General features: G+C 40.6%; 1 protein-coding gene across 1 annotated transcript in view; it reads left to right on the forward strand.

Annotated features, from left to right (window-relative positions):
- Window positions 1-15,816, forward strand: part of LOC119789119 (ankyrin-3-like) — a 106,134-nt gene that overhangs the window by 82,279 nt on the left and 8,039 nt on the right. Inside the window, exons 39-42 of the mRNA XM_038293902.1 lie at window positions 393-7,637; window positions 8,550-8,624; window positions 10,954-11,085; window positions 11,408-11,551. Of these exons, the coding sequence (XP_038149830.1) occupies window positions 393-7,637; window positions 8,550-8,624; window positions 10,954-11,085; window positions 11,408-11,551 (7,596 nt within the window). The remainder of the gene's footprint in view (window positions 1-392; window positions 7,638-8,549; window positions 8,625-10,953; window positions 11,086-11,407; window positions 11,552-15,816) is intronic.

Below are 15,816 nucleotides of genomic sequence, written 5' to 3' on the forward strand. Positions count from 1 at the left end.
AAAGCTAATTTTTATTCTAAAAGATACTATTGCTGATAGGCATAGGCTACAGATTAGCACGCAAATATCCATAGAATCGTAAATTTGTATTTTCTTCATTTCATCTTGTCACCTGTATCGTATGTCAAGCATTCTTATTCTTGCTTCATTCTGTTCCAAGTATAGTTTGCCATTGAATCATCATTACTTGCCATAGAAACCTTTTATTGTTATATTCTCATGTTGTTTGTGTAAAATGTGGCTTTGTTACTCTGTATGCAATTCCCCTTTTGACTGACTCTAATTTCTCTTTCTGTTTTTTTTTGTTTGTTTTGTTCAATTATTTTATGTTACTTTTATGTTGAATTTATTATTGCTTTTGATTTAAATTTTAATTTAAATTATTCTTGAAGAAACAACTGATCGAAGCCCGCCAAGAACACAGGCTTCTGGCTACCCTCACAAACCTGTCTTTTCAACAAGGTCTTATCAGGCGTGGTCGCCTGTTCCTATCACCGTCCCTGGCCAAGCAAAGTCTGGGTTTGGTTCCCTCTCAAGCTCATCATCAAACACGCCTTCTGCCTCTCCCTTGAAATCTGTATGGTCCATCAACTCTGCTTCCCCCATTAAGACCAATATCCCTGGATCACCAGCCTCCTCTGTAAAGTCAGTTAGTGACACAGCCTCTCCCATTCGATCGTACAGATCTATTTCATCTCCTATAAAAACTGTAATCCACCAATCCCAGTACCCTGTTCAGGTGTCCCCCAGCCCCATGGCCTCTCCTGGTAAAAGTACTTCAGACCCTTTGTCAATGAAAGGATTTTCGGCATTGTCCTGTAGAACCCCTATCACATCACCTGGAGGCGGAAGTCCTTATCTTGAAAGAACATCTATGGGTCTGACCCCACCAACCTCTCCAAAATCTTCTTTTAGCATGTTTGGGTCTCCCCTGCCATATAAAACTATATTGGGAAGTTCAACTGGTACAACGCCATCCTCCTCACCCATTAAAACAGTCCCTGGTCTTACATCTGTACGTTCTCTTGCAATGGATTCCACTGCTCCTGTAAGAAGCCTGTTCTCCTCTCTTTCCTCACCTATTAAATCCTCCAACCCTCCAAGTGCTGCTGCTCTGATTAATGGAACTGTTTCACCTGCACAGTACCGCTCTTCATCCCCAACAACTCATCTTGTGAGCAGCCTACAAGAAAGAATACAAGCAACCACCAACGCTGCTACTACAAGTGTTGATGCAGCCTTTGATGAGGTTGAAAAGACATTCAATTCTTGCTCTGCAGGTTACGGCACTTTAAAGTCTTTTTCTTCGTCTGCCTCCTCCTCATACCAGTCCATGAGGTCATCAGCATCTGGTTCACTCTACGCCTCCCTAAGATCTCCTCCTAATGTCACAACTGCTGTAACTTCAAGTACAATGACTGTTCCAGTATACTCTGTGATGAATGTGGTGCCAGAGTCCCAGTTGAAAAGGAGAACCGAGGTGCCTCCCTCAGTGGCTGTCCTTCTGTCGCCTAGAAAAAGTATTCCTTCTGATGGGAATACTCAGCCCTCATTTGCCAAAACTCTGTCCCCTGTCAAAGCACCCCTTTATTCTTCCAGCATCAAATCCAGCATGGCATCACCATTGTCATCAAGCCAAGAAATTCTAAAGGATGTAGCTGAAATGAAAGAGGACTTGATAAGAATGTCAGCCATTTTGCAGACAGACCCAAACTCTACAGCTAGCAAAGGGTTTCAGTCTGATTCTCCCAAAGAGGCTAAGATAGAGGATGAGGAGCCATATCGGATTGTGGAGAAAGTAAAACAAGACTTGGTAAAAGTAAGTGAAATCCTGACTAAAGATTCCAGGAAGGATGGTAGGATTTCTCCATCTAGAGGTTCTTTGGATGACATACAATTTTCAAAAGTGCAAGTTGAACAGCCACCAAGCAACTGGAGCTATCCACCAAGATATGAGACAGTTGTTTCTCAAGCAAGATCAAAAAACATACCTGATAGAGATATTAATCTGTCTAAAGTGGTTGACTACCTAGCCAATGATGTTGGCACCAACACGTTCTCTAAAATGCATGACATAAAACAGAAAGCAGATGAAGGAAAAAGAGAAGGAGAGGGCAAAGAGAAGCAGAAACGAATCCTAAAACCCACTATAGCTGTTCAGGAGCATAAGCTCAAAATGCCTCCAACAACCATGCGATCTTCTCCCTCTGAAAAAGAAATGAGTAAAGTGACTGATGCACTTTTTGGTGGTGACACTGTGCTGGAATCCCCTGACGACATATCCCATGAGCAGGATAAAAGTCCTCTCTCAGACAGTGGGTTTGAGACCAGGAGTGAGAGGACACCTTCAGCTCCTCAAAGTGCAGAAGGCACAGGTCCCAAGGCTCCATTTCAGGATATCACAGTACCACCAGTTATCACAGAGACTAGAACTGAAGTTGTGCATGTCATCAGGAGCTATGAACCAGAGGATGACAAGCAGTTAACAATGGAAGATGCAGATTCTGATAGAAAAATAGACCCAGATTTAAAGGGGCATCAGACTCCTTCTTTATCACTTCCAGACCAGAATAAATGCTATTCTGTGAAAGGTAGCCCTGATGAAGATCCAATGGGAAAGGGAATGAGGGTGAAAGAGGAAACTCACATCACTACCACCACCAGGATGGTGTACCACAAACCAACTGGCAAAGAAGCTGCATCTGAGAGGTGTGAAGAAACAATGTCGGTGCATGATATCATGAGGGCTTTTCAGTCAGGAAAGGACCCCTCTAGAGAGCTGGCTGGATTGTTTGAACACAAGTCTTGCAATGAGGAAGTGTCACAAAGATTGCTTGAGGACTCCAAACCTAAGGTTGAAAGAATAATTGAGGTTCATATTGAAAAGGGCAGTAAAACAGAACCAACAGAAGTAATAATTAGAGAGACAAAAAATCATGCAGAGAAAGACATGTATTACTACCATGGGAGTAGACAAGAAGACGAGGAGCCCGAGGAGTCACTTCCAGTGTACCTTGAGTCCCCTAGAATGAATACCCCTTTGTCACAGGAAGAAGACAGTCGTCCCACTTCTGCTCAGCTAGTGTCCGATGACTCCTATAAAACATTAAAGCTACTTAGCCAGCAATCTGTAGAGTACCATGATGATGAATCATCGGAGCTTAGAGGAGAATCATACAACTTTGCTGAAAAAATGCTATTATCTGAGAAAATTGATCAATCTCATTCAGACACTGAAGAGTACCTGAGAGATAGATCCCGGTACCATTCACCTGACAGAAGCACTCCCAGTAAGGGTAGGTCATCTGCGCCTAGAACTGAGTATGTATTTCGGTCATCAAGAAATGTCTTTGATAAATCGGGTCGAATGGCTAATGTTGATGATAACTTTGACAAACTAACACTTTTGCAATATTCCTCAGAGCCTGGTAGCCCTAAGCAGTCTGTTTGGATGCGTGTGCCAGATGACACACACAGTAAGGAGAAAGAACAAGTTGTATATGAGGACAGAGTGGATAGGACTGTAAAAGAGGCAGAGGAAAAACTTAGCGAGGTATCTCAGTTTTTTCGGGATAAAACAGAACAGCTTAATGATGAACTGTCATCTCCAGAGAAGAAGTCTCGAAGATCAGACTTCAGGGAATCCCGATCAGGGCCGAGTTCAACCCAAAGTAGCCCAGAGAGGTCACCCTATAAAAGTGGGACAAATGGGGAGGAGTGGAACAGAGAAAGATTAAGAGATAGATTTGGTCCTAGTGATAGAAAATGTGCCAGTTTACCTAGCAGTCCCGAAAGAAGGGTATTGCTCCAGTTAAGTGATGCTGACTCTAGAAAACAAGGAGATGGAAAATTACAGGAAAGTGTTAGTGATTGTCCTAAATCTTTTCAAGTGTCTTCTTCCAAAGTGAGTGCAGTCAGATTAAAGTTTGAACAAGAGGCTCAAAAGCAAGACAGGGTAAGTCCAGGGAGTCATACCCAAAATTCTCCTATCAGGAAACTTCAGGAAACGAGACTACCAGTATATCAAATGTTTTCTGGGTCTAGTATTCAAAAAGTACCTGACAGTCCAGCAACCCAAAGAAAATACCCAGATACTACGTCACATAAGCCATCGCCCTGTCAGGAAACCAGTCGAAAAGATCAGGAAGACAGCAAATCATTCAAAGCATGGGAAAGCCAGAGGTATGGACACTGTAAACCTCAGTCTTCAAAATTATCAAATTATTTGGCTCATGATTCTGTAAAAGATTGCAGTAGTGATTCCCAAAGGCAAGAAACAACTAAAAAGATAATTTATACAGAATTTGTTGTCAGAGAAGGTACAAGTACCAATGACAGTAAAAAAAAAAACTCGGAATCACAAATTCCTGTAAAAAAATCATTTAATTTTTCAGAAAACCACAAATCCACCTCTTTAAAATTAGATGAACCAAATGAAATACCTGGGCATCCAACATCTACTTTAGGTAGAAATCTGTTACACAGCAGCTCTGAATCAAATAAGTCTACTCACCGACGATCCTTAGGAAAATCCATAGAAAGTAGCCAGTCAAATGTAGTGTGTAATGGTATTGATGATGATCAGGTACAATACTTGGATCAAGCAATTCCGGTAGTTGTGACTGAGGGTTTCAAAGATATTAAACCTTTACCAGTGTATGTCAGCATCCAAGTTGGAAAGCAATATGAGAAGGAAACAACTTCAGGGCAGAAGGGGACTTACAAAAAGATTGTGAGTCATGAGAGTAGAACAGTACATGAAACGAGAGGTGCAGTCTGCAGTGTCAAACAGAAACAGTCTCCTTCTCCTCAAGGAAGTCCAGAAGATGACACTCTTGAACAGGTAACTTTCATGGATAGCTCGGGGAAAAGCCCTGTAACTCCTGAGACTCCAAGCTCGGAGGAACTGAGCTTAGCGTCAAGAACACCAGACTCTGTGATTGGTTTCATGACTGGCATGCCAAGCCCTATCCCTGAGGAATCTGAGGAGGAAGATGGAAAGACCTTCATCTATAAAGAACCATTAAAAGAAAAACCTAAGTCAGCCACCTCAGAGACTCCCAGTAAAAAGCAGGATGCAGAAAGAGGGAAGTCAAAGGAGAAAAGAGTTGCCTATATAGAGTTTCCACCCCCGCCTCCATTAGAGTCAGAGCAGTCCAGTGCTAAGAAAAGGACTGCATGTACTACCTCTGAGGCAGAGACAGAGATGATGGAGGTAAATCTGCAAGAGGAGCATGACAGACACCTTCTAGCTGAGCCTATTATTCGAGTCCAGCCTCCATCCCCTATCCCCCCAGGAGCTGATAACAGTGATTCTAGCGATGATGAGTCTGTCTTCCATCCTGCCCCTGTCAAAAAGTACACCTTTAAAATTAAAGAAGATGGAGAAAAATGTCAGAAAAACAAAAAGTTTGAGAAAGATGGAAATGGAAAGGAGTCTGGTGCTAATGGTGGTGGAAAGGGAGAGGACACTGAATTGGAACAAAATGGAAATGATCAGTCAATCACTGACTGCTCAATAGCTACAACCGCTGAGTTCTCCCATGACACAGATGCTACAGAGATTGACTCTTTAGATGGATATGACCTTCAGGATGAAGATGACGGACTAAGTGAAGACCCTAAAACATCTAGCTTGTCCAATGACGGGAAAACTGCTGACCGTTCATTTAATCAGTCCAAGCTTGAAGTAATAGAAGAAGAGAAATGTGAGGAAGGAGGTGACATTGGAAAGAATAAAAGTAGTGCATCTGCAGCAAAAGCAAGTGGTGATAAGAAAGACTATACCCTTGAAGGAAGACACCCAGATAGAAAGAGCTCTGGGGAGAACTATTTTGGATACCAACTTCAAGATGAGTTAAATACAACCTTTAAAACTGTTGCTACAAAAGGTCTGGACTTTGACCCTTGGTCAACAAAAGGTGTAGATAATGAAGGGCTTTTTGAGTCTAAAGCAAAAGAAGAGGACCCAAAACCTTACAGTTTGTCGGCTGAGGAAAAATCACAGGCTACAACACCTGACACAACCCCTGCTCGAACACCAACTGATGAGAGCACGCCAACTAGTGAGCCTAACCCCTTCCCTTTCCATGAAGGGAAGATGTTTGAGATGACACGCAGTGGTGCTATTGACATGAGCAAGCGGGACTTTGTTGAAGAGAGGCTTCAGTTTTTCCAGATTGGTGAGCATTCCTCTGACCCTACAACAGGGGAAAGGGGGAGAGGGGGAATGATCCAGGGGGTACCTTCCTCTCAGTCAAAAACTGGGGAGAGGTCAACAGTAGATGGAAAGGTGACGGTTGTAGATGTTACCTTAGACAGCAGCAGCACTAGACCAACAACACCAGCTACAACTGCAGCCAAATACAATCCTGCACAGCCTGGCAGTGACATAGGTTGTGCTGTTACTAATATCCCTGCCTGTGAAGCCATAGCTGAGACTGCCTCTTCATGCACAATCACTGCCTCTAAGGTTGATTCCAAATTACGAACTCCCATTAAAATGGGCATAGCTGCCTCCATAACTGTAAAGAAAGACTCAGGGGATCTCCTGGACAGTAAAACTGAGTTGTCTGAGGGTCAGGTGGTGCCAGAATACATTAGTATAGAGGGTAGGTGTTTGGAGAAACAGCCTAGCAGCCATGCTGAGCCTAGGAAAGAAAAAAAAGAATATCCATCTGAAAACTGCAACAACAACAATAACTTGGAATCATCCAGTGTTCAGGCCAACTATATTCATTGTGGTAGTTTAGTTTTTAATTTACAGTCTTCCTCTGAGCCCACTCTACAGAAAGCTAGCAGAATAGAAACCCTATGCTGTAAAGATAAGAATGAGAGAGTCGAAGAGCCCACTAGCACTCAGGTTCAAGAGCAGAAAACAGAAGTAGTTAAAGAAAGTGAGGCAAAGCTGCCCAGGTCGAGGCTTCCTGTCAAAGCATCAGGGTGGTCTTTTCATACACAGGGAACGACTGTTGGGAAGCAGAAACCCAAACAAGCAGTAACAGGTGAGGTCAGGAAAAGAGGAGATCCATTGATTGCTAAAGTTGAGCCTAGATCAAGGATACCGGTCAAAGATGTTAAGAGGATCAGTCATGCTTCCACAGTTAGCTTACCTGTCTCAGTTCGTATTACATCACGTCCTGTAAAGACACTGAATACAGCAAGAGCAGCCGTACAGCTACCCACAAGGCAACCACAAAAGGATAAGCATCAGGTCTGCAGTGTCACCAATGAAGGAGCATCTAGACAGAATAGACAGGAAAACCCTAGTGAACTTTGTAAGCGCACCATCGAATACTTTAAAGACATTAGCGGGGAGACGCTAAAGTTGGTGGATCGCCTGTCAGACGAGGAGAAAAAGACGCAAACAGAGCAGTCGGAGGAAGACAGCACCTCCCGAAGCACCTCTCTGTCGGACGCCTCCCAGCCTTCCCAGCCCTCCCAGCCCTCCCGCTCATCCAGGTCTGGTAGAGGTTCGAGGGCTGAGGCCGGGGCCGCGTCCGTAAGGGCAAAGGTGGCGACGACGGACAGGGCTTCCGGCAGTGAGAGGAGGAGAAGGAGTAGGCGGACTGGTGGGAAGGAGGGCAGTCAGGGACTCACAGGGTCTCGAACGCCTCCCATCGCGGAGATCAAGCCTAGTTTGTAAAACTTTCACACTATGTTTAAAATACATCTATATATTTAAATTTTTCACTTTTAGTTGCATGACATTGTTGTGATCATTTTATCAATTGATTGGAATGCCTGTGGCGTGTTTACATAATCTCCTCAAAGCAGTAGCTGTCATTTAAATTCCTTTTTGTTGTCATAAATGTACTGTGCTGTCACTGTTACAAGATTTTCTGTCTTTCACTCCCCTCTTTCAACCTTGTTAAGCATAGATATGAGGGGCTAAGCATGCCATAAGATGTGTCAGGTCACTGGCACAACCAGTCCCATGTTTGCCGAACTCCCTGGTCTGTCTATTTGTCCGTGCAGGGTGGTTACTGACTTATTGTGGTAGTTTGTTGTAGAACATTTGATACAGCTGTCATTGAGACTAATACGTGTTTACCAAAAACACAAAAGTACCAATGCATGGTGACGTTTTTAGATTCTAGATTTATAGACCTATATGCCTTTTGTTGAATCATGTTTTTTTTTGTTTTGGTTTGTGTAATTGTCATGACAGTTACTGCCTGTTTAGTGCCTACTTACCACAAACAGTCACAGAGCACCACTTACTTTATGGACACATCCAAGTCATGATGTCTGTAGTGAAAAATATCCTTTTCTTGTCATCTTGAGCTGATTAATTACCTTAACTAAAAAAGATTAATTTGATGAATTGGGCTGGTCATTTTGATAAACCACCAGTTTTAATTGCATTTCTGCTTTTTAGTCAATTAATAAATCAATATTTTGTAAGTCTCATAATAACAGGTCTGAAACATATATAAAACAAGTGGCCAGAAAAGGAAATTATGTCATTTGTTTTTCTCTTCTATTAGAAAACAACCTTTTTAAAAAGAAAATTATATTGATATATTTTTATTCTTTATTATAACCAGGTCCCCAAAGTCCTTGTGAGCGAACAGACCTGCGCATGGCCATCGTTGCAGATCACCTGGGCCTCAGCTGGACAGGTATAAACCAGTCTCTAAGGATGTCAAAAGATTAGAACATAATTTAAATGCCTTTTAATTTTACTAGATTAATTTACAAAGTAAAACTCCTTTTAGCTCAAATCATTATACACATACATTTGAAACATTTGTTTCTGTTAGCTTATATAACTGGCCTATTTAACACAGCTAATGTAAACCCCAAATTTCAGTTTCCTTTATTAGACCATTACAGACAAACAAAAAGATATCTTTGTATATAGAAACATTTGTTACTGAAAAGTGTAGTACTTTGTAGTATTTTAGAGACTTGAAGGAAGCCCAGGTTTATCTAGTCATCTAACCTTCCCCTTACCAATAGAACATATGTTTCCGTATGTAATTGCAGCACCAGCATCTCCAAAAGCTTTTCTGCAAAGGGAAAATGTTCTCCTTCCAGATGAATGGCAGGACTACGGACTTAATAAAACTCTCTCATGACTTGGCTTCACAAACCATCAGTGTTAAAAATTCAGACTGAATCTCCAACTACTTGGATTATCTGCCTCTTCTGTTATTCTCTACTGTTTGAGAACTTGATTGCCCAATGAAATACAAATTTGCTTTCATCTGATAAGATGAAAGCAAATTTCTTGTCCAACCTAAAAACAGTCCAGTCCCTTTTTTATTCCTAGACCAGGTTAAAAACCTTTAACACATCTGTGGTCTAAGAGCGGATAAACAAGGGATGAATCAGCTGATGCCTACAGCGGTGTTTGTTGCTATCTAAAACCCTGACTCCAGCTCTGTCCACACCTTCAGAATCTCTCACACTATTGAATAATTTTTTATCTTTAGTCAAGACCAACGTTTTTTTCTGTTGCTTGTGCATCTTTTCTATCACCCTTTTTCCTTCTCTTGTTTTCCCCATAATAAGCTAGTCCACAGCACTGTGTGACCAGCCAGCTTCTTTAGCACCAATGTCTTGAGACTTACCTTTATTGAGGAAGAAGTCGTTGAGTGTTGAGCACGACTGTCGAGTCAGCTTGCTTCTCCATTACACTGTAGTACATAGCATTACATTCCTTTAAAGGGGTCATAGAATGATTATATAGGGTATTTACTGCTGGTCCTTAAGATCTCAGAATAAGGTGTGTAACATTGGTTGGGCCAAAAATTGCATATCTGCTGTTCTATGAGCCCTACTGCAAGCCTGGTTAAAAGCCCTAGAATAAGACGGCAGGTTTTTCTTCCTTTTATCATATGCTCATGTATATTTAAATGAGCTTTGCACTGATTGGTAGGTTTACAACCAGCGAAGCTGCTGAGCAAAGACGCATCATAGCAATAAGCACTCACTCACTGAAAGATCAAATTGGGTGACCACACGTCATCTTTTTCCTGGACATGTCAGGGGGGAATTTCAAAGTCGTCCTGGATTTTGGTCGACTACAATCCTGCATTGTAGTCGAAACACACCGGGTACCAAACCTAGCCGTCAGCTCCAGGGCTGGTCGCTCAGAGGGAGTGACCGAACCCAACCCGACACCGGCGGCCCCGTGCTTACTGTCTCCGGTAAGAGTACCGTCACCAGGTCGGGTTCGGTCACTCTGTCCCCAGCTGGCTTGGTTCAAATGCCCAGGGCGGTCCAGTCAGCTGCCCAGGTTTAAACTTCTCTGTACGTCCATTTCACACACTGAGCTATCATTATTCATCTTTGACAATGTAAACTCGGTTTTGCATTCTATGACCCCAAATAATAAATGGTTATAATGTGTCACACTGTGAGTAATGCATCTATGTTACCTTTTTTAAATGGTTTTACATTAATTAACATTTTCCATGGTAATTAAATTTATTGAGTTTCACTTGCAGCTTCTCTCTGAGTCTTCCTATTTTTTCTGGCCTTTCTGTCTCAATGTCTTTTTTGCTGCCACCTTCAGGTTACGTTACACCAAACAAGAAATACTTTGTTTTAACTCAGTGCAGTGTCCACATTATACTCTATTACCATTTGACTTCAAGGTAAATTTCTGGTCATTTAGTCAGGGATCAGACATAGATATTCTAATATTGTTGCTTAGATTGACATTTTTAAAGCTTATTTTCAAACTTTCCATTGGTGCTCATTGTGGAGCTCTAAAACTGATTTCTTTTTTATCTCCTTTAACAATGCAACACACTAAACAAATACAATAAATCTAACTGGAAGTTAGTAATTTTATGTAGACAATTGTAGGTAAAAAAAAAAAAAAAAAAAAAAAACTAAAGCGACAACACAGAAGAATGAAATGTAAAATAAATATACTTGATTCCATTTAAATGTTATATTTCCAATACTAATATTTGAGTTGCATTACTGTGATCACAGAGCTGGCTCGGGAGATGAACTTCACAGTGGATGAGATCAACCACATAAGACTTGAGAACCCAAACTCTCTGACGGCACAGAGCTTCATGCTTCTTAAAAAATGGGTCAGTCGTGAAGGGAAAAATGCCACAAGTAAGCCTATTTTTATTTACAAAAACATTACTGACATCTCTGGTCTTGCACAGAAGCTGAATTATTACTTTCACAAGTATATTTAAGTAAAAGATATTCCCACAAGCTGAAGTCATCTATTATCCTACTATTTTCTTTTCAGTGTTTCTTCCTTCATTTCTATCTAATTTGATATTTGCTCCAACATGTAGTCGGGATAATCTGTTAAATCAGAACATATGAAAAACTGAGTGGTTTACTTTTGCTGAGAATTGTTTTGGAAAATAATAGATTATTTTTGTGATGATTCATGAAAGAAACATGACTTATTTTCTCTCCACAGCGGATGCCTTAACTGAAGTGCTGACCAAAGTCAATCGGATGGATATTGTGACTTTGCTGGAGGGCCCAATATTTGACTATGGTAACATTTCAGGCACGAGATGTTTTGCCGATGATAACGCTGTTTTCCGGGATCAGGCTGATGGTAAAGTTTAGCTCTACTAGCTGACCTCTTACCTCTCCCTGCTACCTTTTCTGTTGTGCAAATGCATGGGTCAACTAGCTTTTTGACCTAAAGAAAATTTCTAAAGTAGATATTTTTTACACTAAGATTTGCTCTTTGGACAACTGGATACCACTGTTTTCCAAATGCTTGGTGGGTTCCTGTAATTCCATAGAGTATTTGATATGATAAACAGCATAACATTTCTCTTTACTTTACAGTTATACAATTTAATTCTATTATTAATTCTTTAGCTAACAACCTTTGTTTATTTGAATTAAGATACGTTAGTTCAGTCCAAAAAGGATCAATACGGTGAATCCAGTTGTCCCAAATAACCATTTTAGTGATTAAACCCTTCTATAAGTGCATGTTGACTACTGCAAATTGCTTCAGTGTTGCTTAATTTTATGTAAATAGGAATTAAATAATTTTGTAGAATCTGCCTTTCTGCCTTTATTGAGCCTTGAAGAAATATTTATTTCCCTTGAACTCCAAGTGTCACAATACAACTGCAATGCTATTTATTAGGATTTTGTGTGATAGACCAAGTCAAAGTACAGCATAATTGTGAAGTGGAAGGCAACTATATAGTCTAGTATATCTACTGAAAAGGCAAAGATTGTTTTACACCTTGCAATACCTCACTGACTGAAGAAAAAGAGCATTAACCAGAGAAGCTGCTAAGAGGTCCAACTCTCCTGGAGTTGTAGACATTCATGTCTCATATCAGGAAATTTGCCTTCATCATTCAAAGTTTTGGAAGAAAATGGCAAGAAAAAGCCATAGCTAAGGAACAAAATACATGCAAATGCATGTGGTACAAATGTAGTCAAATGAACAAAACTGTTGGTGGAAGCATCATGCCTAAATAATATGTTTAATTAGAAGGCACAAGGAGTTTATTCAGAGATGATGTGTGGATAATTAATCAATCAATCAATCAAAGTTTATTTGTATAGCACTTAACAACAACAGCAGGGACACCAACGTGCTTCACAGAAAGAAAAAAACATTGTAAAAAAACAAAACTCCTAAGCAATAGCAGTGTGTTCTAAGTATTAACAGCCAGATTTAAAGAATTAGTCTTTAGAAATGTATTAAAAGGGGCACTGTTTTTACCTGGATCTGGGCACATCCAGAAAATTTGATAGGCAGACCGGAGAGCTCTGATGGGGCAATGCACTGCCAACAGACTTAAAAGTGTTTGAAAATAAATCCTATTCCTGGAAGGAAACCTGTTAGTATTTGCACAAGACTTTAGAATTAGGCTGATGTTCTGTGTTCAGCAAAACCACAACCCTAAACCTGGAACCAAAGCTACGACTAAATAGAGGTATTTAAACTATTATATACCGGTATGTTTTGAGGGGTGTAGTCAAAGACCAAACCTATATCAAATTGAGCACCCATCTTTAAAATCGATTTCCACAGATGTGCAAAGAAGAATGGGCAGCTGTATTTAGATAAAGTTTTTTTTCTGTTTATGAAATGTTTTGACAACCATTTGCCTTTCACTTCACAACGATGGACTATTGTTCTTTTGGTTAATTCCAGAAAACGCCATTTAAGTATGTAACTGTTCAAAATTGGTATCGGTTTATGATGCCTAAAGTTCAAGGGAGTAGATATTTTTGAAAATCACAGTTTTTAGTTCAATCTTGTAGTTCTCCTTCAGTTCCTCTGAGCCTTCTTTGGATAGATGAGAGAAATTCTTCCTCTGTGACCCAGACTGCCTCCTCCTCCTCCTCCTCCTGCATTCCCTTCACCTCCCTGCAGTACCATGAGTCGCTGATAACAGCACAAAACAGCTCCTAACTATTTAAGAGTCATCCACGTGTGCCTGCTCCTAAATCCCCCACATTATTCATTCGTTTTGTTTTACAAGCATTGTTTCACATCACTTTGTTTTTCTTTTTTTCCTTTCTTCAACCCTTTTGTGTTTTGACCTCTATGTTCTTTGTCATTTTGTGTGTTTATAGTTTGTATTATTATTCCCCTAACTCCCGGAAGCACTGAAACACCTTATATCCTGCCGACACCGAGTCCATTTTTCCCAACACAAATGCCAACTCCTCCACCCACTCCCCTCACACCTTCTGCCACAGCTACCTCCCGTCCTTTATCCCAGCACCGGTCTTTGAGTTATGAATCATCCATTTTGCTTAAAGACTTGGCTCCTGCTACACCGTTGGAGCTCTTGCAGTCCAACCGTCTGTCCTTGCGGCCAGTTCCTCAATGGCCCTCGTCTGACCCATGTGAATTCTCCTTCTTGCCTCAAATTTCCTCCCCAATTCCCCTCATCACCTCACCAATACCATACTCACCTGCACCTTTCTCACCATCGCCCTGTTCAGTCACATCCATCCCATCTTCTCCAACTTCAGTTCCAGTGTCACCCATTCATAACACACCTGGTTTGATTTCTTCACAAGCAGAAATAGCCTCTCCAACATTTACAAATTTCTCCTGTGACATATCCTGCCAAACCCCCTCCTCAATAAAAACAGACCTCAGTCCTGCAGCCATAAGCTCTTTATCTTCCTCTCATGACCCTAACCTGTTTCAGTCCATTACCATCCTTTCACCCTCTGTCATTGACTCTGCAAGCAAAGACTCTCTAATTGCCCAGCTGAACTCCTCATCGCGACCACTCTCCCCTCTCTCTGTATGCACCCTTCCTAACTTTTCTCCCTCGGGGTCCCGTTGCCCCAGCCCCAGTCCTTCCTCTCCCCCTCTGCGCTCCTTGTCTCCCTGTCCTGTTTGCCAGTGCAAATGTATGACGTCAGTCAACCCGCCTCCCGCTCGAACCCGCTCAGATCCTTCTAAAATGGAACTATTCATTTAGCCAGCTCTTGTTTCGTCCCATTTCTCTCCTCCCAACCCTTCCTTTTTCACATCTCTCATCTTTCATCTGTTTTATGTGAGCTTGCAAATCTACACCCTGACAAATAATGTGTAATTACACCTATCAAATCCAACACCATGACTCATGTAGCCTTAAGGCGCTGCTTTATCATCTTACCACTCTCTAACCAACAGCCTGAAAATCAGCAATTATATTTCTTACATAATTCTATGGTTCTCAAACTGTAATAAAGGTACCACTGATGGTAAATGAGGAACCTGGAGCTGGGCTTGAATGGGATGCAGACCATCAGAAGAGCTATTAAACAGTATATTTGGAAATGTTTTGGCTAATTTTGACTATATTTTATGTGTACAAGAGCAGCATTAAATTATTTTTGTTGAGAAATAACACTCACCAAAATAATTATGATTTCAGAGAAAGTTTTATTTCTTTTTATATGGACTATATAGAAAATCAGAGTTCCTGGTATGAAAAGAGAGCATTGTTCTATGCAGGGTGGAAATAAACATAATAAAAATGTAAAGTAAGCACCAAGATTACCTTACTGGATTTAGGAAGGGCATTAAATGTTTCAAGTTTAGAACCGATGGGTTCTTCTAAGTTATAGTTATTATTCACCAAAAAAATGCATTAATCGTTTCCTGATCCTTTCTATTAGCCTTGTATTCATCGGCATTATGAACATCCAAACACTGTAGGGATGTATTCAGTTGAATAAAAAATTTTATCATCAAAAATGAAAGTTAGCTTTCCTTTTTATACTGCAGCAATCACTAATGCACATGGCAGCCATATTGGATTGCTGTGTGGGTGAGCACTGTTCAAACATTGATATTTGGAACTCCAGCTTCTGTGGGTCTCTCTGTAAACTTTCCCACCTTTAAACTTCAGTTTCTGACTACTTTAAATGAACAAGTGTATGATGTGAGTCCATAATTAAACCAGATCCCAGAACCAATTGAGTAGTGCCAATTTGAGTTGTTGTAGATTGCTTTTCTTTTGGAAGGCAGAGTTTGTTTGTCACATAACAAACAAACCAAAAAGTATGATCAAAGTCCTTTAATTATACAGTTTTAAAATGTTAATCCAGATGATGTTTTTTTTTTTTTTTTTAGAAATCTTGGTATTTACTGAAGTGGTACCTGTTATGAAAAGTTTGAGAACCAGGAGAGTAATTTTAACTTGATACATCCATATACTTTTTAAGGTATAGTTTACAAAGTAATCCTTAAAAAATATATGGAATGATTTCTTGTACATTTCTGTTTAAATGTTTTTTATGTTAGTTTGCCATGTAGTGATTTGACTGGATCCCTTTAATGCCATATTACATGTTAGTCTAGATACATGCCTCACTCTTGAGTCTCTTTCACTG

This window comes from Cyprinodon tularosa, unplaced genomic scaffold (assembly GCF_016077235.1).
Source record: "Cyprinodon tularosa strain WSP-4 unplaced genomic scaffold, ASM1607723v1 ctg331, whole genome shotgun sequence".
NCBI classification, from domain to species: domain Eukaryota; kingdom Metazoa; phylum Chordata; class Actinopteri; order Cyprinodontiformes; family Cyprinodontidae; genus Cyprinodon; species Cyprinodon tularosa.